Raw genomic sequence first — 27,179 nt, 5'->3', positions numbered from 1 at the left:
TATGCCATGGAGCGGCTGGGCCCGTGAGCCACGGCCACTGAGCCTGCGCGTCCAGAGCCTGTGCTCCGCAATGGGAGAGGCCACAACAGTGAGAGGCCCGCGTACCGCAAAAAAAAAAAAAAACAGAAAACCCATAACAGCCCTATGATGTAGGCAGAATCACTGTCCCCATTTCAGAGACTGGGAAACTGAGTCCCAGAGTTGTCTAAGCTCACTCACTAGGGGCAAAGCCCTCTGGGAGGGTGGGGCCCCCTCCCTGCTCTGGGAGCCATGCCTGCAGGCTCACTGTCCCTGGCTTCCCCTGGCAGGAGCCGGCCCTCCCTGCAGGACTGCCTAGCCCACCCATGGCTGCAGGACGCCTACCTGATGAAGCTGCGCCGCCAGACGCTCACCTTCACCACCAGCCGGCTCAAGGAGTTCCTGGGCGAGCAGCTGCGCCGCCGGGCCGAGGCTGCCACCCGTCACAAGGTGCTGCTCCGCTCCTACCCAGGCAGCCCCTAGTGGCTCGGACCACAGCCCGGCCTCGGGCTTCGACTCGGGGTTCCTGCTGACGCCCCCTGGACATTCCAGGGCCCACGCTGAGCCGGGTGGGCCCGGGGCTTTGGACACCAGCAGCAGCAACATCCGGCCGGGCTATTACCTCATGGACCTGCGGGGACAGAGACCCCGGGCTTTGGCCAATGCCACCCGGCCAGAGCCAGAGTGGGAGACCCGTTGTCCAGGCCTGGTGGGGTCAGGAACAGGAAGAGGGGCAAGAAGGGAATGGGCAAGTGACGAGGAAAAGAAGATGAGGAATAGGGAAAGGGAGACTCTCGGAAGGTTCTGGGGGAGGGAGACAGTGCATCTGCGGGAGAACCAACCCAGGAGGGTAGGAGTGGCTGAAGAGGAGGAAAAGCGGGGAGACCAGGCTGTCTACAGGCCATGGGCTGGGAGTGTCAGTGAAGCAGGAACAGGACATGTAGACGGTGCCAGGAAGCCAGAGCCAGTATGTGAGAGAGGGCAGTGAGGTGGGGGAGGGAGAGGAGAGCCGACTCGGGTGGGGCTGGGGTGGCCAGCTGCCAGCACCCCCAGAAGGAGAAGCATGGAGGGCTGGAGGCTGGAAGTAGTGGTCTCTTGAGCCAGCGCTCTCCTCCTGTCCCAGTGGATGCAGCTCTGGGCACTGTGCTGGCCCGAGGATGTTCTCATCACCTCTCCGTGGCCTTCGCCCCTCTGCCCATTAATATTTATTTATTTATTGACTTTTATGAAGTCTCTCTGCCATCCAATCCCTACCGCCTATGTTGTCCTGACCATCCCCGAAGCCATTCAGCTGTCTGTGCAGCTGTCTGTCTGTCTGTCTGTCACAAGGAAAATAAAAACGGCAAGCAGCAGGACCTATGTGTGTGGTCTATGGGGAGGGATGGCTAGGGGTACGGGGGGTGCACGATGCTGGGGGTACTGGGACAGGGGCATTCCAGCCTTCTCCGGGCCAGTGAGAGCCAAGGTATACTAGCTATAGCACCTTGGGACCTTCCTGCCCCACCCCTTGACCCTCCTGGCCCCTCACGTCTCCCTTATTCCTAGAGGGAGGAAAGATGTAGGTCTGTATCTCCATCTAAAGTTTCTGGAATCCTGGCAGGACCACTGAATCCCCACCACCGCCCTCTAACCAGACTGGCGGCCCCCACCTCTTCTCACATGTTCCATCATCACAACTGGGAGGATGCTGGGCTCTGGAATAGACCAGCCCACACCCCAATCCAGGCTCAACCTTCTGCACTCTGCCCAGGAGACAGGGCAGCTCTGGTCCTGACCCCTGGGGCAGAGGGGGTTTCATCATGATGATTGGTCAGAGCAGGATGTGTAAAGAGCTCTAGAGGAAGCCAGGACAGGCCCACGTGCCCACGCTGTCAGTGTTGGAGCACCGATCTGGACACATGGGGTACCAGCAGCACAGGGCAGCTGTGAGCGCTCTGGTTGGCGTGTCTGCTGTGATGGGGCTGTAGACGAGCATTTTCCTAGGGCCCAGGGACACTCAGTCTGGACCTTCTTAGTCCCATGGCAAGCCAGGGTTCTGCTGGGGGCTAAGGGGCCTTGACTCTAAGTGCCCCCTGCGGTGCCACGGAAGGGTCACTGGGTCCTATAACTGAGCTGCCCTGCCCTGAGGTGGGGGGAGGGGGAGCCAGTTCTTGTGTCCAGAGGGACTTTTCCCCACACCCCTCCTCCCATTGCAACTCTGCTCTTGGCAATGTAAAAGGAATAAAGGCTTTCACCATGAGCAGAGGGACCTGGTGCTGGTGTGTTGCTGATTGAGGTTGAGGGCCTCTTGGATGTAGCCCAAGCAACCCTTTGCCCAGCCCACCCCAGTCTCTCTGGCTTCCCAGGACCCCAGGGAAGAGGCAAGCCCCACCATCATAAAGCCAGCTGGAGAGGCCAGAGGGACACCTTTCCCACCTGCCATTTTAGCGATGAAGATATGCAGTTTGCCTGTGAGAAGCTCTAATCCCCTACACACTGCAAATGTTTTCATATAAAAATCAGGTGCCTGAACTCATATCTTGATAAATGGTAAAATTCTTCTCCCCCGTCTGATCTTGAGCTTCCTTCTCATCTCCATTGGAAATGGCATGTGAACTGCTTGTTCCAAACCCGGAGGAGCAAAGGTAATTTATGTCAGCAGAGCCATGTCAAAATTGCTCTGATCAAAAGGTGACAGTGCTCCAGACCTGGGCAGGCAGTTACAAGGAATAGAAGCAAGGCTTACCTGGTGCCCTGGTCTGGGCAGACTGGACTCCAGGCAAGTCTCAGAGGGATTAACCCCTTCATCCCAGGTGCTCTGATGCCCCTGTGCACCAGCTGATGCCCAGAGAGGGAGCTTGGCTTGGGCAGACCTAGAGTTTTAGAGTCAGTGTTAGTGCCAATCTCCAGGGACAGTGTAGCCCAGCCTGACCGACCATGTCACATGGAGGGGAGTGAGTGGGAATGGGGTGGCAGGAGAGGATGCTCTTCCCCAAAGTCTTTAAGGTCCCCTCTAGGTTTATCTCAGTTTACCACCAGGAGGCACAGTGTGGAAATGACAACCCTAGACTCCTGGGGTGGGGGGAGTAAGGCGCTTCCAGATTGGTTCTGACTGCCACGTGACCCTCTCATAATTGGCTAGATGGACAGTGAAGTCCATCGCTATTCTGGCCTCAGTCAAGGGCACCTCCACAAACACTCGCACCCCTTCACTGACTGTGTCCAGGAAGGACACGTTGTCCCACTGTCCAGGGACTGACCTGAGTATAAACTACCCCAGCAAGGAGCTGAGTCTCTTGTCAACCTGAGGCCTTGTCTGTTCCTCCTGGGAGTGGGATGGCTACCTCCTGCTCTGGGAGGGCATGGGGCCACATCCAGCTGCCCAGCTGTCAGGGCGCTGACGTGTGAGGCACCCCAGAGCCGCTCAGGTTTCCCCCCGGGGCTGCCCCTGTGGCTGAGTTAGCATCCCAGGCATTCTCAGGCTAAATAAGGAGCCTGTCTGGGTCAGGGGGCGGGGGCTGGGGTCCCCAGGGGCTTGGGGCAACCACGCCAAACAAGGCAAGGAGAGGAGAGATGTATAAAACCTGGGCCTGGGGCTGAGCACCTGCCCGTGCCCTTGCTGTGCCATCTGGAAGGGCTCCAAGCCTCCTGCTACACAGCCAGTGGACCCGAGTCCCGAAGTCAACCCCTCACGGTGAGTTCAGATCCTCAAGTCGGCCCTAGACACTCCCACGTCAGGAGATGTTCTGAATCTGCTGGGAAAGGGCTGAAGTTTGGAGTCTCTGTCAGCCTAGACCCCTTTGTTTTCTGTTCTCCAGATGTCCAAAGCAGCTCCTGCCAAAAAACGAGTGGCTGCAGCCCCGCCTCCAGGATGTACCCTGGATATCAAGGACCCCCAGGTCCAGAGAGCGGCCATTCGCATCCAGGCCTCTTACCGGGGCCACAGGTGAGGGGGAGCCCTGGAGAACCTCTGGAGGAAGGGAGCTGGAGCTGCAGAATGCTCATGACTGCATTTGGGGGATGGATGGGGGCTGAGCACAGTGTCATGGACCACTAGGGTCACTGGACTTAGGGGAGAGCAGTTACTGAGGTGTGGAAGGGTGGCTGACACAGAGTAGACAATTTTATTAGGGTAACAATTCAGTAGCCATCACCTTCCCTACCCACCCCCATGTTTAAGGGTCTAGTGGGCTGAGGGGGTGGGCAGGGGACGGTGTACGGATGGACAGGGCTGCAGGCCGGCCAGGGCCGTGTCATGGGAGCTCTGGGCCCTGACCTGGGCTGCGGGTAGGTCCCGGAAGGAGCTGCGCGAGAAGGGGCCACCGCGAGTGCTGGAGCCGCTGAAGGATGTGGTGCTGATTGAGGGCAGCGCGGCTAAGCTGACTTGCCGCATTTCGGCTTTCCCGGACCCATTCATCCGCTGGAGCAAGGACGGCAAGGAGCTGCGCGACGGGCCCAAGTATCGCTACGTCTTCGAGGACCCTGACGTAGTCGCACTGGTGGTGCGCGACGGCGAGCTGGCAGATCTAGGCCAGTACAGCATCAACGTAACCAACCCCTTCGGCCAGTGCTCGGACTCCGCACGCATCCTCGTGGAAGGTACGCGCGCCCTGGGTGCAGGGCCACCGTGCAGAGCAGCACCACACAGCGGGCGGCCGCAGCCGGCTCCAGCCGCGTTTACCTCTGAGCCTTGCCGAGTCCGGATGCGGATGTGACCCAGCCCCGGCACAGCCTAAGGCACGGAAAGGGCGCAGCGCCGGCCGCGCGCAGTCCTTTCCTACCCCAGAATTGTGTCCCATACAGTCTAAGAAGTCCGCTATGGGCTTCAGTCACTCGATTCCAGGGCCTCAAGGTCACAGCGAGCCAGAAGCAGAGCCAGGGTTAGAGCCCTGGTCTTCTGGCTCTCAGCCCAGGGCAATTTCCAAGGCGCCGGGAGATGTGTGAACATTCCCGGACTTTCACCCCTAGAATCTCTTTTGATCCTCCCTTCACCTCTGCGAAGGGCAGGGTTAGTCCCGTTTGACAGTTGACGAGATGATGCCCCAGAGAGGCTAAAGACTTGCTCAACGTCACACAGAGAGCTTAAATCCATCTCCTATTTAGAGCCGGGTATTAGCTGGGGAGGTGATGCCCCCGCCCGCCTCACCTCTAGGTTCCTCACTGGGTGGCCCTTTCCCTTCCTCTAGTACCGGCGAAGATTCAGAAGGGACCGAGTAACACTAAGGCGCGCAAAGGCACCACGGTAACGCTGACTGCCGAGATCATGGGCGAGCCTGCGCCCGACGTGGGCTGGACCAAGGACGGGGAAGACATCGATGAGGACGACAGGTGTGGGGGGGGGCGGGGCTTGTAGCAAGGACAGCGCCTGGAGCAGGAGCTTGGGCGGGCAGGGTCCAGAAACTGGAGGGAGTGGGATGGGGGCGGGGAATTTGGGAGGCGAAGAACAGAGCTGGATAGTTAGCTCGACCCGACCAGGGCGCGCGTAAACTGACCGCAGGCCCTGTCCTCCCCTTCTTCCCACCTAGAGTGTTTTTCGAGATCGGCAGTACCACCACGACGCTGACTATCCGCCGGGCCACGCCTGAGGACAGCGGCAAGTACGAGGTGTACGTGGAGAACAGCCTGGGCATGGACCAGAGCTTCGCTCGCGTGGACGTGGCCTGAAAGGGACCCTCAGACACTTCACCCTGGCTGGAGCCCCGGGTGGGTGGGACAGACAACCCTCCTTCATCTTGCTTAATAAAGCTGCTCTCGCTGACCCTCCGCGTCTATTCGGTTCTTTTGAGACGCCATTTCCCCTGCATTTGCACCCACGCTTTATTCCCAGACCTACACCCCGAGGTCACAGAATGTTGAGGTCAGAATGTTTGGGGAGTGCCTAGTCCAGTGCTTCATTCTGCAGACAGTAAATCTGAGATAGAACTTCCCTCACGGTCAGAAGTTCCTTCACTTCCCAGACAGACTGGCAGAGGAGTCTACGACTCCGCCTTCTCTTCTTTTGTATGCCTCAAGCCCCACCCTCTCCTGGGGGTTTGCACTCTGGGCCCTCCCATTTCAAGGCTGGCCACACACCCCTCAGGACTGTAGCCTCGCTCTTCCCTGTGACCCGGCTCTAGGCTTTGGCTGGTACCCCTGGGCCCTTTCCTAGACAATTTAGGTCCTAATCTTAAATTCCAACCTCTGCTTCTCAGGCGCCATCCCTCTTATTTATAGCCGCCCCTAGATTCCTTGGCCACGCCCCCGTACTTTCCCATAAATCCACCTCCTCCCTCGGTTAGAAAGCAAGGAGATAGTAAGAACTACAATTCCCGGCAGACTCCGCGAAGGAGTTCTCGCGACTTGCGCGAAGACACGTGCGCGGAAGGAGCAAGCAGTAGTGGGCGACAGATCTGGCAAAAGGGAACTAATGGTAAAGGGAGCCAGTGGTAAAGGGACCAGGTGGAGGGGCGGTGTAAGGAGTAGGGGGCAGAGGACGGACGGTAGACCGAGAGAGACTCGGAGGCCTCGGGTGGCTCTCCGCACTTCCGCTCTTGTGTTGGTTCCACAACCCCTGGCTACGTGAGGCGTAGTAGTTGTGGGGTTCAGAGGGTCAGCAATCAGTTCTCCGAATCCAGAGATTCAGTACTTGTCGTCAGTATCGGTACTCAGGGCTTGGTAGGTTCGGTGTTTGGGATGCTAAAGGAATCTGTCTTTTGAGTCAGGGTCCATCACCTAGAGATTGGTTTTAGGATTCAGGTTCAGCCTATGTAGTTTTTTTTTGCTAGGATTTGGGATGCATCAGATGCGGATCAGTATTAGTTCAGTACTTGGGATTCATTCTTAGGATTGTAGTTAAATATTTGGGGCTCACTCAGGGTCTGGGGTTCAGTATTCAGGCTTCACTATTGGGGTTCAGGGCTTAACATCTAGAGTGAGGATGCAACAATTGGGAATCGGTGGGTTTGGGGTTTCGGTTTTTTGAGGTTTGGGGTCTGAGAAGGGCTTCTCTTGCTGAGTTTCTGAGTTTGCTGAATTCGTGGCCAGAGGGAGGTCTGTTAGGGGTCAAATTGTGGGGTGTGAATTTCAGAATTTGGGTGAAATCCCTGTGGGATTTGAAGACTGCCTGGAGGCTGGGCTAGGATTTGAGTTGTGTGGGATTTGTGAGGTGTTGTGCCCGGGGCAGGTCTATATTGAACTTCGGATTTACATCCTCCGAGGGGACTAAGTGTTGCTATTTGGGTTTTGGGGGCTTGGTTGGGGTATGAGTCAGGTTCCTGGGTTGGGGTGTGAGATCTAAGCCTGACTTCTCTGTTGGGATTTGAGGTTTAGGTAGCAGTCGCCATCATGCTCAAAGCTGTGATCCTGATTGGAGGCCCTCAAAAGGGTGAGGAGCCAGGGGAATTGGGGGAGGAGGTTGGGCTGGAGTGGTCGGTGGGGTGGGGACAGAGGGAGGCAGGAAGCTGAAATGTGCTTCTTTCTCCTCTCCCAGGGACTCGCTTCAGGCCTTTGTCCTTTGAGGTGCCCAAACCACTCTTTCCTGTGGCGGGGGTCCCTATGATCCAGCACCACATTGAGGCTTGTGCCCAGGTAACCCCATAGGCTCCCCTCTCCCACCTCACTTCCTGCTCATCTCCTTCTTGCTGTATTTCCCCCTTTTCCAACCATGACCTTCCCACAGGGACCACCATTTACAAGTGAAAATGTGAATGTCGCCCCCTGGAGTTGTGCGGTACAACTGCTCTGCTGTCTTCCTCTAACCTAGTGTCTCCTCTGGCCTCCTGCTCAGATTGCACTCCTATGTATTTTTAAAGCATGGAATGTGAGATCAGGCAAGACTCTTAGAGACAATTTAACACTGCAGCAAGGGGAACCTTAATGATAGCAAAGCACAGGACTCATACCTTTGCTCATTGTGGAGCTAATTTCTTTATTGCTTTTGATATTGAGGCAGGCATGGTTTTATTTGAATCCAGTCTCTGCCTCCTATAAGGACTTGAGAGCACATTTCCCATCCTTTCTGAGCCTTAGTTTCCTTATTTGTAAAATGGAGGTGATTAGACCTGCTTTGCGGGGTGGCGAAGCTTGCAATGATGTTTGTAAAGTGCCTTGTACAATGTAGGTGCCTGATAAATGATATCCTCATCTCAAGCTCAGATTGACACATAATAAATATGGGGGGGAAATTATGGGTTATTCTTTTTTTTTTTTTTTTTTTTTTTTTTTGCGGTACACAGGCCTCTCACTGTTGTGGCCTCTCCCGTTGTGGAGCACAGGCTCCGGACACAAAGGCTCAGCGGCCATAGGCTCACGGGCCCAGCCGCTCCACGGCATGTGGGATCTTCCCGGACCGGGGCACGAACCCGTGTCCCCTGCATCGGCAGGCGGACTCTCAACCACTGCGCCACCAGGGAAGCCCTATGGGTTATTCTTTAACGCAGCTTGGTAGGCAAAATCTTCCCTAGGGTGAGCCCCAATTCAGATGTGAGGGGGCAGGGGATAATAGAATAATAAAAGGTTAAAAGGTCAGGGACTGAGACTTCCTCCAACTTCCTCATTGTCCAGAGGAGAAAACGGGCCAGAGTGGGAAAGTGAGTGCCCAGGGGCCCCATAGCTGAGAATGAAACTGGTCTCTCCAGACTTATGGGCCAGTCCCAGGGATTTCTCCCTCCTATCAGATATTTTTTTCTTCCAACCTCTTCCCTTGTCCCCAGGTCGCTGGGATGCAGGAGATTCTGCTCATTGGCTTCTACCAACCTGATGAGCCCCTTACCCGGTTCCTAGAAGCTGCCCAGCAGGAGTTTAATCTTCCGATCAGGTGTTTGTGCACACATGCTGTATGGGGCTGGGGAGTCAGGGCCTTAAGCCTCTGGTTCTGGGGAGTGGGGTGAGTCAGCATTCGCCAGACTTCACCCTCACACGCTAGGAGGGTTCCTATTTGGGCATCTTTGAATCCCTGAGTATATTGCCTTCTCTGTGGGCCTCGGGCAGGTATAACCCTGGGAACAGGAGTCGTCAGGTGCCCAGGCTCCTGGTATCTGTCTCCTCTGATCTCACTGAGCTGGTCCTGGGGTCCCTGGGGACAGGTACCTGCAAGAATTTGCCCCCCTGGGCACAGGGGGTGGTCTCTACCATTTCCGGGACCAAATTCTGGCTGGAGGCCCCGAAGCCTTCTTCGTGCTCAACGCTGACGTCTGCTCCGACTTCCCCTTGAGCACTATGTTGGACGTCCACAGACACCAGCCGCACCCTTTCTTGCTCCTTGGCACCACGGTGAGGGGGCCAGGGGGGCTGGAGGGTGCAGAGGGGGTGATCCAGAAAGGTTTCTGGGATGCAGGATGTCAGGGAGGCAGGGGCAGCCCAGGTGGTGGGATCAGGCATCAGATGTGCCTGAAACCCCAGCAGCGGTGGAGGTGGTGGCGGAGACCCCAAGCCCTTTGGCTGCTCAGCAGTAGGGAGCGGGCGAGGAGTGGCGGCAGCTGTCAGTTCTCACCCTTGCTGAAGCCCTGTCCACAGCAGCAGAGATGCGTGCCAGGTGTTATAGGAGAGGGAAAGAAAGAAAGAGAAAACAGACCTTGCTGCCGTGGAGCTGGCAGGTCACTGTCTCGGTGTGTCTGTCTTTCAGGCTAACAGGACACAATCCCTCAACTATGGCTGCATCGTAGAGAATCCACAGACGCATGAGGTGAGAGCAGGGAGGGGGCTGGCTGGGCGCTTGCTCTGTGTATCATCATTCCCACTCCGCCTCTGGAGAATGCTGGAATGCTTTGGGATGGGCCCCAGTCTTCTCAGGCAGGTGGGGCATACCCTCAGTTCATCCTATATCCCTTCTAGAGAGATCGTTGAGAGTGAAGGGGTAACAGTGGATGAATGATCAGGGTGCTATGAGAGCACAAAAGGAGGCCCAACCCAGCCTTGTCTGGGTGGGGGAGGGGAGGGCTCCCTAGAGAAGGCAAGGTCTGAGCTGAGTTTTCGATTTGTTTAGATGACGGAGACAGGAAGGTATTGCAGGTAGAGGGACCAGCATGTGCAAAGGCCAGGAGGCAGGAAACAGCAGGCCCCCAGAATTATGGAGGGAGGCGCATAATCAGCAAGGCAGAGAGTCTCTGTCCTTGTTTGTGAAGCTCCCTGTCCCTGAGTCTGACTGACTTTCATGCACCCCTTTTATTTGTTCAAGCTTCAGTATTAAAAATACATATAAACACACACACACACACGAATTTTTTTTTTTTTTAAGTTTTGTGCTAGGCACTAGCTAGGTGTGAGGGAAACACAGCCGAACGACAATCCCTGCTTCTCAGGAACCCTTGGACTAGTGGGAGAGACAGTCAAAAACCAACCATCGCAAATGATACAAGTGCTACCGGTGAGGTGTGGCCAGAGGCCAGGGGTGCCCGGACCTGAGAACCCAACTCTGGGGCAGAGTGGACTCATAGAGGAAGTGACAATGCCAGCTGGGTTTTGAAAGCCGAGTTTTCCAGATGAAGAGATGGGAAGGGACATTTTCGGCGCAGGCGTGCAATAGCATGGAGCCGTGTTCTGGAAGCTCTGGGAGGTGGGGAGGAGAAAGGCCTGTAGTTCAGATTTATCTTGAAGGTGAAGGCCAGCCGCAAGATGCGATGCAGTCTGCATTTTAGGAAGACCACTTCGGCAGCAGGGAGGACCTGGAGGTCAGAGGGTCTTAGGGGGTGATGGCAGTGGCCTCTCCTCCACTGATCCCAGCCCACTGTGTCCTCAGGTCCTGCACTATGTGGAGAAACCCAGCACTTTTGTCAGTGACATCATCAACTGTGGCATCTACCTCTTTTCCCCGGAAGCCCTGAAGCCCCTTCGGGATGTCTTCCAGCGTAATCAGCAGGATGGGCAACTGTGAGGCAGGCCCCGTGGCCCTGAGACCCCAAGTGCCCCCGGTCGCAGACCGCCCCCCCAGTCTCTGCAGGCTCCTTCTCCTGAGCCCCCGCTCACCTTCCTTCCCCTTCTCATCTCTATTTGTCCTCTCCAGCTGAGCCTCCAAGTCCCTCCCTTCCTAACCTCATTCTGTCCCTCTTCTTATCCATCCCAGTTCCTCTTCTGTCACCGCCTGCCCACTCCCCTTCTGGTCCATTTCTCTCAAGCCCTGAGTGTCCCAGAGATGCCTTTTAGAACAGACGGCAACACACACAGTTGGGTGCACACAGGCTTGAGTGAGAGACACACACACACAGACACACACACACACACACACACACTGTCTCTCTCTCTCGCGCGCTCTCTCTCTCTCTCTCTCTCTCTCTCTCTCTCTCCCCCTCCCTCCCTCTCAGGCTGAGTGCCCCAGAGCCCTGCTGGCCACAAGCCAAAGTCCAGGGTCATCCTCCTAGGCCTGCAACCTGTTCCTTTCTGTGGATCCCTGCCTTTGCTCCCTCCTCCCCCACCCGTCTCCCCATCTCAAGCCTCATTCATTCATCACCATCTTCTCACTCCTACCCATCTCTCTGCTTCTCTCTCCATTCTCTCCCGGCCTCTCTGTCTGTTTCTGCTGAGCTGGCATCTCCACCATCTCTCTCTTCTCTCTCTTTCTGTGACTGTCTCTGCCCCCACCAGCTGCCTTCCTCTGGGGTGAGTCTGTCTGTGTTTCATTCCAACCAGTGAGTGAGAGGGAGGGTGACCAGAGGCGGGGTTCAGAGGAGTGGATGGGGTGGGGGAGAATGGGAAAAGGGGGAGAAGCCAGGTCTGGTCGAACTCCATGTGGATGTGGGGCAGGATGAGCAGCAGGTCTGTGCATGGGGACACAGACAGCTCAGGGAGGAGAGGAGGTGATGTGTATGCGGGTGATGGGAGAGCTTCCTGGGATGTGAGCATCCTTGTGGAACAGATCTGAGCAGACCTGGAGAGGTGGTGGGATTCACTCTCATTCCTATCCCCAGGAGACTGCTGGCCCCTGCTTGGGCTCAGCTGGGGAACTGACGTCAGCATCACTTCCTCTGTGCCAGGGAGGACTCGTCAGGCTTGTGGCCTGGGGCAGGTACCATCCGCCTGGAGCAGGATGTGTTCTCCGCCCTGGCCGGGCAGGGCCAGATCTATGTGCACCTCACTGATGGCATCTGGAGTCAGATCAAGTCTGCAGGGTATGGGAGGGGCCTCTGATGGGGTGGTTGGGTCACCTGGGGGTTGAGACTTTGGGGTGGTGGGCACAGGCCCTGCTGGCCCCTGAGCCCCTGCACCACTTTCTGGCCCCCAGCTCAGCCCTCTATGCTTCCCGCCTCTATCTGAGCCAGTACCAGCTCACTCACCCAGAACGCCTGGCCAAGCACACCCCAGGGGGTCCACGGATTCGAGGTACCCATCCGGCCCCAATTCCTAACCTTTGCCCCCAGCCCAGCCCCCCTCCCCTCTGAGCTGTGACTCCTGACCTTAGATCCAGAGGTGAAGTCTCAGTCCCTGCCCTCCCTGAACCAGATGTGGTTTGGGGTATTTGCCCCCAGATCCTCTCTTCTGCTTCTAGGAAACGTTTACATCCACCCAACAGCTAAGGTGGCCCCGTCTGCTGTGGTAAGTGATGGCCCAGCCCAGGGGAAGCATGGGTGGGGCAGTGCTCGGAGTAGCGGTCTCTCCACTTTGTCACAGCCTGTCCTATGGCCTCACGCCTTATCTGTTTTATGAGGGGATTGGATTGGGGGCCCTCCAAGGCTATGGTTGTGCTCTTCTCCACAGCTGGGCCCCAACGTCTCCATCGGGGAGGGGGTGACCATGGGCGAGGGTGTGCGGCTCCGAGAGAGCATTGTCCTCCATGGAGCCACACTGCAGGTAGGCACCCAGGCACACACGGCAGCCGTGGCACCCCGAGAGGCTGAGGGGAGGGGTGAGCCCCTTCTCACCCCCTCACCTCACATCGTCCTGTTTGGCAGGAGCACACGTGTGTTCTGCACAGCATCGTGGGCTGGGGGAGCACCATAGGGCGCTGGGCCCGCGTGGAGGGTACCCCCAATGACCCCAATCCCAACGACCCCCGAGCCCACATGGACAGTGAGAGCCTGTTCAAGGATGGGAAGCTGCTCCCTGCTATTACCATCCTAGGTATGCTTCCCAGGGCCCTAGGCTGTGAGAAACCTCCACAGGTGATGGCCATGCCCTGTGGGAGCATTTGTGTGTGTGTGTGTGTTTATTCCTTTAGCAAACATTTACCCAGTGTCTGCTCTATGCCAGGTCCTGTGTGAGTCACGGGGGGCATGAGGCCAGGGCACAGATGGGCAGGGAGGGATCCCTCCCGGATGGCGGTGGCCCCCAGCTCTTTGCCCCTCGCCTCCCCTCCCCACGGCCTCCCCCTGGTGCCCTTGTCCACACTGCAGGCTGCCGCGTCCGGATCCCTGCCGAGGTGCTCATACTGAACTCGATTGTTCTGCCACACAAGGAGCTGAGCCGCAGCTTCACCAACCAGATCATCCTCTGAGGGGGGCTGCCTGAAGTTCCCCCCAGCTCTGATCCGCTCCCCTTGAGGCTCCTGCCTGCATGGCCAGCCTCTGTCCAGGAGGGAGCGGAGGAAGCCAGCCAGGCTCTTCCTGTGCACGCGCACGCGGGGAGCAACGTGGGTGGCCGGGGGACTGGTGGCCTCCCTCTCCACTCCCTAATAAACCCGGGTGAACCTTGGAGCCGGTAAGGACTCCGCTCGTGCCTGGGCTGGGGGGTGAGAGTGGAAGGGGGGCAGCTGAGTCAGTCCCCCCCAACATTAGCATTTAAATTGGAGTCGTTGCTTCGGGCTCATGAATAATGAATCTGGAGCCCTGGTAAATCTCCCCCTCCCACTGCCTCAGCCTCTCGCGCTGCTCTGGAGGAAGGCCCTCAAGGCTCCAGCCGGCTGGCCCCCGCCTTCACCCCTACCCCGACGCCGCCTCCCTGTTCCTCTTCGCTGGGCCTCGCTCAGGCTCCAGAGTGGAAGGATTCCGAAGGGAAGCGGGGAGGATTTCGCCTGGGCAGTGGGGTGCGGGCTGGGAGCGCTGGGCCTGAGGTTGGATCCCCCGGAGCCGCCCTCCCCGGGTGCTGCCGAGCCCCGGCCCGGCCTGCTTTCTGCTCTGCCAGCTCCATCTGCTCCCAGCCTGGCTTTTGGCGGGGTCGGGGGTTTCTCTCCCGCCCGAGGCCCCGTATCTGCCTCCTAGTCCCTGGCAGGCAGGGTGGCCCTGAGCTGGTGCCTTTCTCTCCAGAAGCACAGTGGGAGCTACTCCATTCTGGGAGGGGAGGGGCCCTGGCCACCTCCCACCACCCTGGCTCTGCTCTTTGGGGGGGTCTCAGTCTTCCTTTCATATTCCTGAAGCCCCAGAGATACCCAGCCACCTCTCGTGTTTGCCCACGACCCCCGTGTGCCCCTCCCGGTGCCCCCTTTCCCCAGCTGTGGGTGCAGAGCTTAGTTGCCAGATGAGCGGGTAATGATGGTAATCTGCTAATTGAGAGGAATCTAATTACCCGAAGAGAATGGGGGGGGCAGGGCGTGGGTGGGAGGCAGGAGGGGGTCCTGGCAGCAGGCAGGGTGGCAGGCAGCAGGGTGCTGGGGCCTGGTTATCAGCACCAGGGTCTGGGACAGAGCCCAGGATTTCAGAGCTTCAGGGCTGGGCTGTTAGGAAGATGCACTTTCTCAGGAGCTGGGCTGACGGTGGCCTGGGGATTGGGCTAGGTGTGACCACCCAGCCCCTGGAGGCTCTGCAGGCTGTGTCAGAGCGCGTGTGCATGTGAAACAACCGGGGGTTTTAGCGGTCCTGACCTACAACCTGCCTGGACGCAGCCCTTCTGGTTCCCGTTCCTGGTCCCTCCAGTCTCTGCCTCCAGCCCACACCTTCCGTCACCTCTGTATGGGGTCCGGAGGGGTCTGCAGATGCCTCCTCTGGGCTGGGGTCAACCCCCTGAGGTCAGGGCTGGGAGAGGGGTGGGCTGCAGGGCCAGGGGCTGGGTCCCTTCCTCTCCTCTCCCCAGTCCTGACCCTTCTGTTCCGAGTGGTTGGCAGAAGCCATGGCAGCTTCATCATAAATATGATAATTTAATTATTTTCTCAGCAAAACACCGTGAAATCCAATAAGTCTGTGTCAGGCCCTGGCCCCCGGGACCCCCCCTCCTGGGCCCAGTGGGGGTGGGGACAGGCACTGGACAGGGACGGGGTCAGTGTTTAAAGTGAAGGGGGGCTGGTGAAGCTGAGGTCTCTGTGGAGCCCCCCACCCACCCCACCCCATCCCCGCCACGCGGAGGGCGTTACTGATGTACGCGTGCTCAGGTGGAGCGGGGTCTAAGGAGAGAAGTTCCGATGCCCCCCACTCCTCTCCAGCCTCGTCTGCCCTGGGAGGGCCTAGCATCCCTCCACCTCTGAGGCCACAGCCCAGAGCCCAGGATGTGGGAGTACCCTGTCTCTGGAGGGGAGAGGGCAGGGAGCCCCCTTCACCACCTCTGGGACCTCACTGGCCCTGTAAGGGTAGGAGGGTGCTGGCCCTTCGAGAACAGAGGGAACTGGGGTGGGAAGTAGGGGATGAGGGGGGAGGGATGCGGGGGAGGGGTGCGCTCCTGCCATTAGTGCTTTTTTCGGTTTCCATAAAAAGATTATTCTGTAAAATCAGCGAGGGGGAGCGAGCTGGGGGCCGGGGAGTGGGGGCGGGTCCCTGGCACTGAGCTGGATGGGGTGACAGAGGAGGAGAGCTGGGGACCGACCGGGACTGAGCGTGGAAAGAAATTTGGATGGGCTTCGGGAGCCAGCTAGGGGGAAGAGGCCGAGCCAAGAACGCAGACTGGGGGCAGGCTGGCCAGGATGGGGCGGGGGGAGTGCCAGGGCCCTCATCTCCCTCCTGCCTGGGCCTCCTTCCCACCCCCATCCCCATCCCCTCCCCCTGGCACTTAGCAGCCATCATAGGGGAGCAGATTGCAGCCCCCTCCCCCTCTCCGGGAAGCAGGCACAGCTGGGGCCCTGCCACATCTGCCGCATCAGCACGGAGCACAGCTGGGTGTGCCCAGAGCCGCGCTCCCCAAAACACAAAGTTGGGGCGGGGGCCAAGGAGAGCCCAGACCCCTGAGACAGACGCACTGACACTTCTGCCAACAGACACAGACTCCTCGAGGCGAAGCTACACTCACCACCACACACGCTCCCTCGTGTGCAGAGACAGGAGAACTGACAAACATGCAATTACTCTGCCCCGCCTGCCGCCCCCACCCCTTCCTCCTCCTTCCCTTCCTTCCCTCCAGGCTCCCCTCCACCGCCTTGGCCACCTCTGAACCGCTCTCGCCCTCGTCTGGAGGGAACAGGGGCTTCACCCTCCCCAGGCACACGCTTCTGGGAGGCTTGGAGAACAGGAGAGCAGCGGGTGGTAAGGGGCATCTGAGTCCGAAGCTTGAGCCTGGGGAAGCCAGTCCCCCGCTCCATGCCCATGCCCCTTCCCACAAAGAAACCCCCTCTGAAGCACTGGTCCTTGCCACCCTGGACGTGATGGGGTCTCCATCCCAGGGCGGACTGGCTGGGCACCCTGGAGTGTGGTCAAGGTCCCCGTGACACTCTGTGTTCCACTGGCCGCCTCAAGGAGGTGCTGTACGTCCAAGTTCTAGCCAGAGGTCGGCTCCCAGGGCCGGGCCCTGGCACTCCCGTCCCCAACAACCTGCAGCACCGTCCACTCAGCAACGCACCCCTCTGCTTAGCTTTGCTACCCCAAAAGGCGCAGGGTATGGGGCCTCCGTCGGTGGCGGAAAAGTCCCCCCTCCTCAGCAGGGGTGATCAGGAGTCCCTTCTCCCCGCCTCCACCATCCCGCTTCCCAGGCGATGACCACCTCTGGCCTCTGATTAAATCCTGCCCCTTGGCAGCCCTCGTTTCTCCGCGCTCATCTCCTTGGCCCCGGTGTCTTGCCCTCAACCCTCTCCTCCTGCCTGCCCCCACCCCCGTGTCCCACGCCTCGTCCCCGCCCCTGCCCCTCAGAGCTTTAATCCCTGCTGCTGCCGTGCCGCCTTATCTGCTCTCAGCAGCTTTCCCTGCTGCAAAGCCCTCTCCCCCTCCTTCTCGGGATCTTCTTCCCCCCTCCTTCCCCGGTTCTCTCTTCTCTCTGACCAGCACCCCCTGGCCTGTCTCTGCCTCTCAGGCCCCCCATGATGACTCCTGGCTGACGCCAGATCTGCACCCCAGTGCCCTTTGCTCTCTCTCCAGCCTCAGCCCCGAGGTTGCAGCTGCCCACCCAGTCCCACACTGATCTCCTTCCGCCTCAACCCTCCCCCGCAGGCCCCACAGACTTGGTCAGTTTCTGACCAGCCAAGATTTTCCATCTTTCTTCCTTCCCTGCCCTCCATCTCCTGGCCCCCTCCCCCGGTTCTTCCAGCAGCCCCTCAACCTTGGACACGGTCCCCTTCAATCCCAGTAACCCACGGCCTCGGCTTGGGTTGTTGGTGCCTGCCACAGGAGAGGGCTCAGGGCTGGGCAGGGCTGGGCTGGTCCTTGGACAGGGTAGGGTGTGCAGAGTGCTGGTGGGCAGTGGGGGCAGGGCCTGGTGGCGGGACGCTAACCCTCTTCAGTTGCCTCAGATCACGTCCGGGCCTCCCCACCCCCTTCGCTGGAACTCTCATTAACCGCTTCTCCTGCCTCGTCCGCAGCATAAATAACCCAGATAAATCAGCCGCCGTCCGCCCCCCGCCCCTCGGCCCCCGCACAGCCCGTTTGTCACCGCTGCTCGCTCACCAGCCAGGCCTGGCCCAGTCCCGGCCTCCGCACCCCCCCCATCCGTGTCCCTTCCCACCCACGTCTGTCCCACGCTGGCTCATGCCTTGGTCCGCAGCAGAGCCAGGCCTGGGACAGGTGTCTGATCTGGGCAGGGTGGCAAGGGGTGTACTCTGCGAGCAGGGGGAGACTGGGCCCTCCCCCTAGAATGCTATCTAGGAGTTTGGGGGTCATGTCATTTAGGAGTGGGGCCACCCAGGCTGGGAGTCTAAGGCCCACAAATGGGGGAAAGGGGCAAATGCAGCTCAGCTTGCGGGTCCCTGCTGGGAAGAGGGAACCCCAGAGCTCGGGGTGCGGGATGCGCCTTGGAACCCGCAAGCAGGATCCTGGGACGTCTCCAGGTCTACCTTTTGGAGCATTTTGCCCAAAGAAAAACCTCCGTGCCCCCTACCAGGTGCTCTGAGTCAGGACCCTCCTGCCCTCCCTACCTCTCTGCCCCCCATTCCCGTGCCCTGCCTGGGCAGGCTGTACAGATGGTACTCTAATCTCTGCCTCTCAGTCCATCCACTGTTCTGTTAGGAAGCCTAGTTCAGCCCCTGGGGGGTGGGTGGAGAACTGGACTGCGAACAAATCTGGGGAATGGGGACAACTGGTGGGCAGAGGATGTCTGGCTGAGGCTTCACATCCTGACCCTGCACTCCACACTCCCCCCCGCCCCCCCCAACCTGCACCCACATTCCCACCCCCAGAGTCCTTGGCAGCCCCTCCCCCTTTGCTCACACCCAGCTTGGGTCCTGGCTAGCCACACTTGGCCCTGATGCTCACTGCAGGGGGCAGCTGGTCCCCTGGGAGTGGGTGGGGGAAGCAGGGAAGGGATGGGGGAGCTTGGGCGCAGGGCTGGGCGTGGGGGTGGGGAAGAAACTGGGCTGGGCCCCAGGGACCAGCTGGGCAATGAGCCGGGGAAGCAGCCGGGAGGCTAAATGAGGGAGATTATCACCCAACTGCAGCCGGGCAGAGAGGGAGGCAGGCAGGGAAGGGGGGGGGGAGGGAGGGGAGAAAGGACGGGGGCCAGAGGGAAAAGGGGTGTAAGCGGACAGGGTGGGTGATAGAAGAGGCTGGAGGAGTAGGGGGAAAAGGCCAAGGGACGGGCTGAAAGGACATGGTGGGGGCTCCCACTGAGCACAACCATATTCCTGGGGCCTGGGAGACTGGAGGATGAGGGCTTGGGGACAATTGAAGACAGCTCGCTGTAGGGCAGCGGGGGGTGGGGGGCGGAAATGCAGCTAACTGCTGCTCCACTTCCCGCTGGCCTAGAACTCCCCTCACCATCCTGCCCCTGCCCCGCCCCCCAGCACCGGCTTACCACCCAACTTCATTCCTCCTAGAGGTTGAAGGCTCCCCGACATGCCCTCAGGAGAAAAGAGGGCGTGCTTCGGGCTCGTGACGGAGGCCAGTATGTTGGGGAGAAAGACCCTGTGATCTCATTGGATGGCAGGACAATTTAGTGACACACACTGAGTCCTGGGCGGCAACCAGTGCTGGGGAGAGCTTGGGGGGCAGTTCCCCGCTTTCCTGGCAGAGCCCCAGACTGAAGTAACCTTAAAAAAGCAATTAAATCACCTTTAAAAAAAAAAAAAACCCAGTAAAGAAAAATCAATACCAGGAGAAAGGGGAAGAGAGAGGCTGGGGACGATAAGGAGGTGGGGGAGGAGGTGCTGGAAGGGTCTGGTAGTCCAGCAGGGAGGGGTGAGCGTGGGAGGGGGCTGCCCCTGGGCAGCGGGCAGAGATGGGGACAGTCTGTCATCGCTTGGGGGCTCCGGGTGCCAACCCCTTTCCCCTCTGGGATGCTGCCAGATGCAGCCCCTGAGACCCCAGGGGTCGCAGCTCCCCAGCTTGGGGGGGACGGCTGGTGGGGAGGCCCAGCCAAGGGGCCGCTGGAGACAAACCCCAACAGGGTGCCCCAAAGGGCCAGGGTTGGTGGGCGGCTGTGTGTGGGTGGGCTCCGTGCTGGGGTGACCTGTGATGGACGGGGCCTGACCCGGCCTTGCAACCAAGGGTGAGCAGAGTGGTTCCCTGCTCCCCAGGGGAGCCATCCCTGGGCCCCTTTCCCAGGCTAGGCGCAGGGGCTGCGACCGGCAGGGCAGGCCCGCCGCAGGGGAGAGGTGGCCACTGGGCAGCGGGGGGACCTCGGACTCTAATCCCCAGCAGCTGCTGTTTCCCTCAGATCGATTCCCTTCTCACTTTTTTTTTTCAGCTGCCGGTTCCGCGGCTCGGATCGATGGAGCTGCCTCCCCCACCCCTCTGAGCTTCCTCTCCCTGCTGCTCATTAGTGCCCCGATTAATCAGCCCCCCACCTTTCCTCTAGGGGATGAGTACTTCCTGTCCCATGAGGGCTCTCGCTCTCACACGGGCACCCACCCCCAGAGCACAAGCTGCTCACGGTGACCACCCCCACCCTGGGGGCACCCAGGCATCACCTCCTCTCCGCCGGCCACCAGGGGCCCCATCCCCGCCTGTGATAGCAGCCCGCATGCCTGCTTCCCCTCCGCCAGGCGGCAGCCACCCCAGGGCTCCCCTGCCCCTCTGCCAGGCGCCCCCGTATCCGTTTCCCTAGGACTGCGTTCCTTCCCATTCAAGCGCAGCACCTCTCTGCTCCCTCCAGCACCCCCATGTGGGCTCTTCCTGACCTCCGTTCCACACCCTCTCACCACATCACACCTCCTCTGCTCCCTGGCCTGTCCACCCAACACGCGCCCCCAACCCCCGGCCTGGCAAGGGATTTGGGAAACATTTGGCGAAGCAAAGCGGCCACAGATGTGCAAGTCAGCCAGGGTGCCCTCTGTCCCAGACACATGAGACACTGAGTTTCGGGGGTGGAGGTGAAGTCGGGGAGAGGGCGGCCAGCATCCCAGAGGGGGCGGCCAGCATCCCAGAGGGGGCAGGGGTATGGTGGGTGTTAAGTCGGGAGCAAAGCTGCAGGGAAGCCACGAATCTTGGTGGAACCACCATTGTCCCCTTGTCTGTCTCGCCTGCCCTTCTCTGCTCTGCCCTCCCCTCCCCTCCCTCATTCAAACAAGTGGCTCTCCCAAGGAGTTTCTGGAAGCCGCCGTGAGTGGGGTAGTGGGGTCAGGTGGTGGCTGGGTGGCTGCAGTCAGGAGTCAGGGAGGCCAGGAGGTCGGGGATGGAGTCGGCTGGCCCTTCCTGGGGTGCGGTCCAGAAAAGTGGCAGAATGAGCGAAGGACTCCGGGTGCAGCCCTCCTCCCCGGGTGGCCTGGGAGTGGGGCCATGCGGGGACCCCACGAATGGCTAGGGTGTAGCAAGAGTTTGGGGCTATCCCGACGAGGTCTCAGGCAGCAGGGACGGGCGATCCCTGTCCCGGGCTGGGGGCTGCCCCCTCCCCTGGCCTGGCTCCTGCCGCCCGTGCCGCCGGTGAAACGCTGTTGACATGTCCTGAATTATTAAGCACGGGGTGGGCTCCGGAGCACATGCTGAGCGGAGCGGCTGGGGCTGCGCGGCGTGGCGGAGCAGCGCTCGCTCCCTCGCTCCCTCGCTCGCTCGCTCGCTCGCAGGGACACACGCAGGGGCTGACAGCTGTGCCGGTGCTGATAAGGGAAGCCACAAGGAGACGATCGAGGAGAGAGACAAGCGGCGGCAGAGGCGTCAGCGGCAGCGGCAGCGGCAGCGGCAGCGCCAGGGCTGCGGAGTCGCCGGGAGTGGGAGTGACTCCCCCACCTCAGGCCCCCACCCTGTCCCCGTCCTCTTCCCGTTTGCCCTGAGTTTAGAAGAGCAGCCGCTGCCCCCGCAGCCACTCCGGAGGGCACCGGGGGCTGCTGGCCAGGGAGGGACAGGGGCAGGTAGGCTCCAACCAGTCCCAGCAGCTGGGCACAGATGCCGATCGAGATTGTGTGCAAAATCAAATTTGCAGAGGAGGATGCGAAACCCAAGGAGAAGGAGGCAGGGGATGAGCAGAGCCTCCTGGGGGCCGCGCGGGGGGCATCAGCCCCCCGGGACCTGGCCACCTTTGCCAGCACCAGCACTCTGCACGGGCTGGGCCGGGCCTGTGGCCCAGGCCCCCATGGACTGCGCAGAACCCTGTGGGCACTGGCCCTACTCACCTCGCTGGCTGCCTTCCTGTACCAGGCGGCCGGCCTCGCCCGGGGCTACCTGACCCGGCCTCACCTGGTGGTAATGGACCCGGCTGCCCCAGCCCCAGTGGCGGGCTTCCCGGCCGTCACCCTCTGCAACATCAACCGTTTCCGGCATTCGGCACTCAGCGACGCCGACATCTTCCACCTGGCCAACCTGACCGGGCTGCCCCCCAAAGACCGGGACGGGCACCGTGCCGCTGGTCTGCGCTACCCGGAGCCCGACATGGTAGACATCCTCAACCGCACTGGCCACCAGCTCGCGGATATGCTCAAGAGCTGCAACTTCAGCGGGCACCACTGCTCCGCCAGCAACTTCTCCGTGGTGAGTCCTGCCAGCCGGCCCGCCCAGCCTGGGGTGGCCAGAGGCTGGCGGTGGGGGAGGGAGTGGTGCGCAGGGCATCCTCATCAGGGCTTCCCCTCCTGCCGCCGCCAGAGGCTGGCCTCGTGTCGCCCCCATGCCCGGTGTTGCCCTCGGGCTCCCCAGCATGGAGCAGTGGACGCTCGTGGGGGCTTACCGTGCTGCTGCTGCCACTCTCTTCGGGCTCTGCCGCCGCTGCAGAGCCTAGGTCTGGGGGCCAAGGGTCCTGGAGTGGGCCCGGGGGCCCAGAAGCTGGTCAGCTTGCAGGGGAGGGATGCACCATGCTACAGCCGGACCAAGTGACCCCCGCTTTTCTCTTGCTCTCCTTTTCTCCTGTGGTCACTGGATTCTTCTCCCCACCCAAAAGGGCGATGGGGAGAGGGTGTTCTGGGGGCTCCAGCAAAGGGGGGACTCAGGGCTGCCTCTGGGGGAGCTGGCCCGGCAGGCAGCCTGGACAGAGCCGATCTTCGCGTACACTGGGTGCCAGTGTCTCTCACACACACCCCCTTTCACTGACTCGCTCACACATCCCTCTTTCACGCTGCCCCTCCAGCTTCTCCCGCTTTGCAGGCCCTCCCTCTGTTTCCTGGTTCTTGCCCGGCTCTGGCTCTTACACTGAGGGTCACTCATTCACTCTTAGGTGCATGGCTCACCCTCACTGCTGCCCAGCGCGCACACACGCACACACACACACACACACACACACCCCTACCGCATGGGGACATAGTTTCCTGCACACTCTCTCACACAGTGTCCCTGTCACTACACTCACGTGCACACCTGCACACCCACGCACCCAGAGAGCTGCTCATCCCCGTGCCCACATCCCAGCTCTTACTAAGCTGCTGAGGACAGGGTCACACCGTGGATGCTGTCCCCTCTTGTGACACCCCCACCTGCCTCAGCCCCTGCTCCCCGTCTCTCACATATGTGCAAACACACACACACACTCTCACGAGGAGTGGAGTGGAGTGTTGGCTTGGGCTACCCTCCCATGCACACCTCCCACAATCGGGTGTGTGAGGTGTGTGTGAAGTGTGTCTTGTATGCTGTCTGTCTGTCTGTCGGTGCTCCGTTCACCCATAGTCACAGGCTGTCTGTTATTCCTAGTGCTTGAGTTGCTGTCCCCAGTCCACAGTTTACCCCCGGCATCGTGTACGTGTGGTGTGTGTGGGGTGTGTTTTCATTCTTGTGACCACCGCCCAGCGCGTGTGCAAATACATAGCATCGACGTGGTGCCCATCCAGCCCAGCCTCCAGCTCCAGCCCCAGATGGGGACCTTTTCCTTCTCATGGCCCGGCGCCCGCACGCGGGCTCTCATTCACTCACTGCCTCAGTAGCACCAGGAAACATGCTCCACCCGTGTTCCTGCCCCCACCATGCCTGCAGCCTCGGGGTCCTCCTGCCATTGGATGGCGGGAGTTGCGTAGAAATGGAGGAAGGGACGAGAAGGAGGATGTGCTGGGAGAGGAACCGGGGCGGGGAGGGGATGGCGGGGGCCTGTTGTCCAGCTGCACGCCCCTTCTTCCAGGAAAAATTCAACGCTCTCAAAGCGATTGTCCCTAAGGAGCAGTGTGTGAATGTGGCCTTTCGGGTCCGTGGGGCTCCTCTGTGAGACATCGTCACTCCTGAGTTTTGGGGGTGGGGACAGAGCCCGTGTCAGCAGGTGCTGTTGGGGCAGAAATCAATGGGGCCTTTGTGTCCCTGAGTGGGAGTTTGTGTCCCAGGCCCCGGTGAGGGGTGGAAGGGCAAGAGGAAGAGTAATGAAGCCTCAGGGGGAGGGGAGGGAAGGAAGAGATAGAGGGGCAAGGAAGCAAGGTGAGGGAGGCGGGGGGTAGCTGCCTGGCCTCCAGGAAAGGAGGAGGTGCCTGGAGGATATGGGAACAGGGAGCCCCCGGATTAAAGCTGGCGAGTCCCTGTGGATCTGGGGATGGCCAGGCAGAGGTGAGGGTGGACATCCCACAGGCCCTTTCGTACCCTGAGGATGGAGAGAAAAGGACAGAAGTTTGTGGGTCTCTGCTCTGGGGCTGCAGCAGGACAATGCGGGGCAGAGGAGCAAAGCAAGCACGGGGGGCCAGGGATTCCCCTTGGATCCACCTGTCCCCCCACTCAGCCTAGTCCCCATGCCCTTCTGCCCAAACCCCACCCCCCATGTGCTGAGTGTAACTCTCCCTTGGACCTGGCATTCCAAGGCTGAGTCTGCTGCCAGTTTACAAGGGTCTGGGATTATGGTTGGGATGGGATGATCCACGGTAACGGGGAAGATGGGGGTGTATTGTGTGGGCAAGACTGGAGAAGGGGTATGGAGACAAAGACATCAGGGGTCTCTGATGAGGACATGAGGTCCACAGTAGACTCCGTGGTGAGAATATGGAGCCCGTGATGGGGATGTGGGATCGATGGAGGGGTGATGGGTGCAGGAATCAGTGGTGGGAACCTGCCAGGGCACGTGTGCTGAGATGGTCAGAGACAACGACGCGCTTTGGGGAAGGTATGTGTTTTCTGTTGCTTTCCCCATTTCCTCCTTCCCACTCCCCACTCTGCTGTGACCTTTCTTCCGGAATCCAAGTTAATAAATGTCACATTTTCCAGCCTATTTTTACTCCGGGTAAAATGCCCTCCCCCAGTCCCCTCAGCTGCCGCTCTTGCTTCTGTTACCACTGCAGTCGCTCTCACCCCCACGCTCCCTAATATCCCCTCACTGATTCCCAATCAGTCCCTCAATCAACACGGAGTTCTGAGCACCTACTGTGTGCCAGGCTCGCTGCCAGGTGCTGTGGTGGAGAACAAAGAAGGGGAGCCCTGGTCCCCAGTCCCTGTCCTCAAGCAGCCTCCACTCTTGTGGTGGAGCTGGGATGGGGACACTTAAAAAGCTTTGCCAATGGAGGAGTTAACCAGCCATGCAAGCAGTGTCAGGAGGTGCCGGGATTAATTGCCAAACGAGGTTACATGGATAGTAAGAGCCTGGGTTCAGAGAGAGGGGCCATTCTGGGCTGAAGAGGGCTGGGAAGGCTTAACGGATGAAGCAGCCTGGGCGAGGTTTGGAGAGGAGGGGAGGGGAGAGAGGCGAGAGAGAGGAGCGATGCTTCCACCTCTCCACCCATATGCCCCTCCACCCAGCTCACCCCATCTCTTCTCTTCGCCGCCCCCCTCCTCACCCAGTCTCATACCAACCCACTCCCACCTCCACCACCACTTATATGTTCTCTCTTCCTCCTCAATTCCTACCGCCGTCCGCTCCCCCAGCCCAGCGCGCCAAGCCCCATCTATACTTTCCCCCCTGCGGCTGCTCTCAGCCTGCCCACTTACTAGAAGGCAGAAATCACTCTTTCTTCCTAGGCTTCGTCTCTTCAGCTGTAAAATGTGGCTCTAAATTCCAGCGTCTCCTCTCAGCTGGGGACTGTACGGTGGAGTGGTCAAGTGTGTGGGTTCGGGAGCCAGACGGTCTGGACTCAAACCTTGGCTGGGTGGCCTTGGAGAAGTTAGCTTCTGTGAGCCTCAGTTTCTGTATTCGTGATATAGAATATTAGAACCTAAAAAAATTCGGGTGGTTGTGAGGATTAAAAGAGGTGGCTGTAAAGGGCATAGCACACTGCCTGGCACACACACCACGTGCACTCAGAGTGTCAGCTGTTAGAAATGCCACCACCCCAACTCCTGGCTCTCTTTAACCTGACTGTTCCCAGCACCACCTGCTGTTTTCCAACCTACGTGCTGGCATCTTCGCTAGTCTCCATCACCTAGCCTTCCTCCTCTCTTGACCCTCAAGCCTCCGCCCCCCACCCTATTATAGCATCCCCATGCTTCCCAACCCTCCCCAGGTCTCAGGCACGCGTGTGCATGTGTAGTAGTGCATACACTTGAGATCCGTGCTGTCCCACAGAACACTCTGTGATGACGGAAATGTCCTGCATCTGCGCTGTCCAGCGTGGTCATCATTAGCCACACAGGCCAGTGAGCATCTGCAGTGTGATTAGTGTGACAGAGAGAATGAAGGTTCTATTCAAACAGCGGGGTGTGGCCAGTGGCTGCCATATCAGACAGTGCTGCTCTAGGTGGTCCTGGGGACGTGGTTCAGGCTGCCAGGTTGGTCAGGGCTAGGCTTTCCAACGGGCATCAAAGGATATAAAGTGATGGTGGTGGGCTGTGATCAGAAGTCCGGCCATCTCCTCTCCGGGCTGAGGTCCCCGGTTGAGCTGAGGATGGGGCCTGTGTCTGGGGACATCGAGGTGTCTGGAAACACCACCGAACAGATACACCTTTCTTCCCAGGTGCAGGACATGACCTTGGTCTTTTCCATTCTATTGTCTGGAAAATCGAGGCATGGGGAAGGCAGAGAATCCACGAGGAGGCAGGGGGAGGGCCAGCCCCTCTCTGTGGGGTCCTCCGGGGTCCAGGCAGCCCCCGGAGGTGCAGGTGACCAGAGACCTGTGGGCACTTCCCTGTTTCTATCCCCTCTCGGGCTGTCAGCCTTCCCTCCCCGCCTCCCAACCCTCCTTCCCCACACGCTGGTGACTGCCGTGACTATTAATCACTCGCCCTGTTCTCTTCCTCTCTGCTAATCAGGCACAATTAGACAAGGCCTCTTCCAGCTGGGCAGTCCTCCTCCCTGCCCCCTTCCCTCCTCTCCCAGCCCCACCCCAGCTCAGTCGGGATGGCTCTGAGGCAGAGGGAGCTGCGTGCCAGCCCTCCCTCACTCTCTGGCTCCCTCAGCCCACAATTCCAGGCTCCTCCGCCATCCCCGGCCTTCTATCCAAGCTTCCTCCTGAGCCCGCCCCTTCCCTGGTGTGGTCAGGCCGGTACTGACAGTCTCTGCACCCACTCCTTGATTGCGGGAGGGGCTACTCCACAGACGTCCCAACTCCAGGCCTCCGCCACTGGCGCCGAGGGCCTGAGGGCTGCCCCTTGCCCCCGCGACTCCGGAAGGGAGAGGATTCCCACTGCGGCCTCTCATCTACCGGATGAGCTTACCTCGGACCCTCACTCCCAGCCCAGCCCTCCGTGCCCTCCGGCCCCACCTTCTCCTGAGGCGTGAACCTGGAGAACGTTTAGTTCAAC

General features: G+C 59.8%; 4 protein-coding genes and 1 long non-coding RNA gene across 16 annotated transcripts in view; 4 read left to right on the top strand and 1 right to left on the bottom strand.

Annotated features, from left to right (window-relative positions):
* The window catches only part of SPEG (striated muscle enriched protein kinase), a 49,271-nt gene extending 47,898 nt beyond the window's left edge, over positions 1-1,373 (top strand). For all 11 annotated transcript variants that reach the window (XM_060301797.1, XM_070045892.1, XM_060301796.1 and 8 more), the window contains one exon: positions 309-1,373. In XM_060301797.1, the coding sequence (XP_060157780.1) occupies positions 309-501 (193 nt within the window). In that variant the 3' untranslated portion in view covers positions 502-1,373. The remainder of the gene's footprint in view (positions 1-308) is intronic.
* Positions 1,374-3,815: 2,442 nt separating this feature from the next.
* On the top strand, positions 3,816-5,698 carry SPEGNB (SPEG neighbor). Its single transcript, XM_030830428.2, has 4 exons — positions 3,816-3,943; positions 4,289-4,596; positions 5,184-5,325; positions 5,523-5,698. Exons 1-4 carry the CDS (start codon positions 3,816-3,818, stop codon positions 5,659-5,661), a joined length of 717 nt encoding a protein of 238 aa, XP_030686288.1. The 3' UTR covers positions 5,662-5,698.
* Positions 5,699-6,315: 617 nt separating this feature from the next.
* Positions 6,316-13,598, top strand: GMPPA (GDP-mannose pyrophosphorylase A). Of its 2 annotated transcripts, none has more exons than XM_030839745.2 (13): positions 6,316-6,406; positions 7,300-7,360; positions 7,466-7,563; positions 8,688-8,791; positions 9,060-9,246; positions 9,599-9,658; positions 10,712-10,842; positions 11,943-12,077; positions 12,191-12,288; positions 12,455-12,501; positions 12,664-12,756; positions 12,858-13,026; positions 13,299-13,598. In XM_030839745.2, the coding sequence occupies exons 2-13, from the start codon at positions 7,321-7,323 to the stop codon at positions 13,397-13,399; spliced, it is 1,263 nt and encodes a 420-aa protein (XP_030695605.1). In that variant the 5' UTR covers positions 6,316-6,406; positions 7,300-7,320; the 3' UTR covers positions 13,400-13,598. The 2 variants fall into 2 exon arrangements, with proteins under 2 accessions (XP_030695605.1, XP_060157778.1); XM_060301795.1 differs by lacking the exon at positions 6,316-6,406 and adding an exon at positions 6,413-6,651.
* LOC115843791 (uncharacterized) overlaps positions 10,247-27,179 on the bottom strand; it is a 17,567-nt gene continuing 634 nt past the window's right edge. The window contains exons 3-4 of the long non-coding RNA XR_009564545.1: positions 25,431-25,654; positions 10,247-10,637 (exon numbers count right to left, since the gene is read on the bottom strand). This is a non-coding gene — a long non-coding RNA (uncharacterized lncRNA). The remainder of the gene's footprint in view (positions 10,638-25,430; positions 25,655-27,179) is intronic.
* The window catches only part of ASIC4 (acid sensing ion channel subunit family member 4), a 22,774-nt gene continuing 16,336 nt past the window's right edge, over positions 20,742-27,179 (top strand). The window contains exon 1 of the mRNA XM_030839472.2: positions 20,742-22,085. Coding sequence (XP_030695332.2) covers positions 21,504-22,085 — 582 coding nt within the window. The 5' untranslated portion in view covers positions 20,742-21,503. The remainder of the gene's footprint in view (positions 22,086-27,179) is intronic.

This window comes from Globicephala melas, chromosome 7, assembly GCF_963455315.2.
Source record: "Globicephala melas chromosome 7, mGloMel1.2, whole genome shotgun sequence".
NCBI lineage: Eukaryota > Metazoa > Chordata > Mammalia > Artiodactyla > Delphinidae > Globicephala > Globicephala melas.
Note: the sequence above shows the minus strand (reverse complement) of the source record. Positions and strands in the feature narration are given on the sequence as shown.

What these genes read in the sequence shown, in the direction of transcription:
- SPEGNB (XM_030830428.2), top strand. Translation starts at nt 3,816, where the DNA reads ATGTCCAAAGCAGCTCCTGCCAAAAAACGAGTGGCTGCAGCCCCGCCT. An exon ending in GCCTCTTACCGGGGCCACAG is followed by an intron (nt 3,944 to 4,288) that starts GTGAGGGGGAGC and finishes GGCTGCGGGTAG; the next exon opens with GTCCCGGAAGGAGCTGCGCG. An exon ending in GACATCGATGAGGACGACAG is followed by an intron (nt 5,326 to 5,522) that starts GTGTGGGGGGGG and finishes CTTCCCACCTAG; the next exon opens with AGTGTTTTTCGAGATCGGCA.
- GMPPA (XM_030839745.2), top strand. Translation starts at nt 7,321, where the DNA reads ATGCTCAAAGCTGTGATCCTGATTGGAGGCCCTCAAAAGG. An exon ending in AGGGGGTCCACGGATTCGAG is followed by an intron (nt 12,289 to 12,454) that starts GTACCCATCCGG and finishes TTCTGCTTCTAG; the next exon opens with GAAACGTTTACATCCACCCA. An exon ending in TCCATGGAGCCACACTGCAG is followed by an intron (nt 12,757 to 12,857) that starts GTAGGCACCCAG and finishes CCTGTTTGGCAG; the next exon opens with GAGCACACGTGTGTTCTGCA.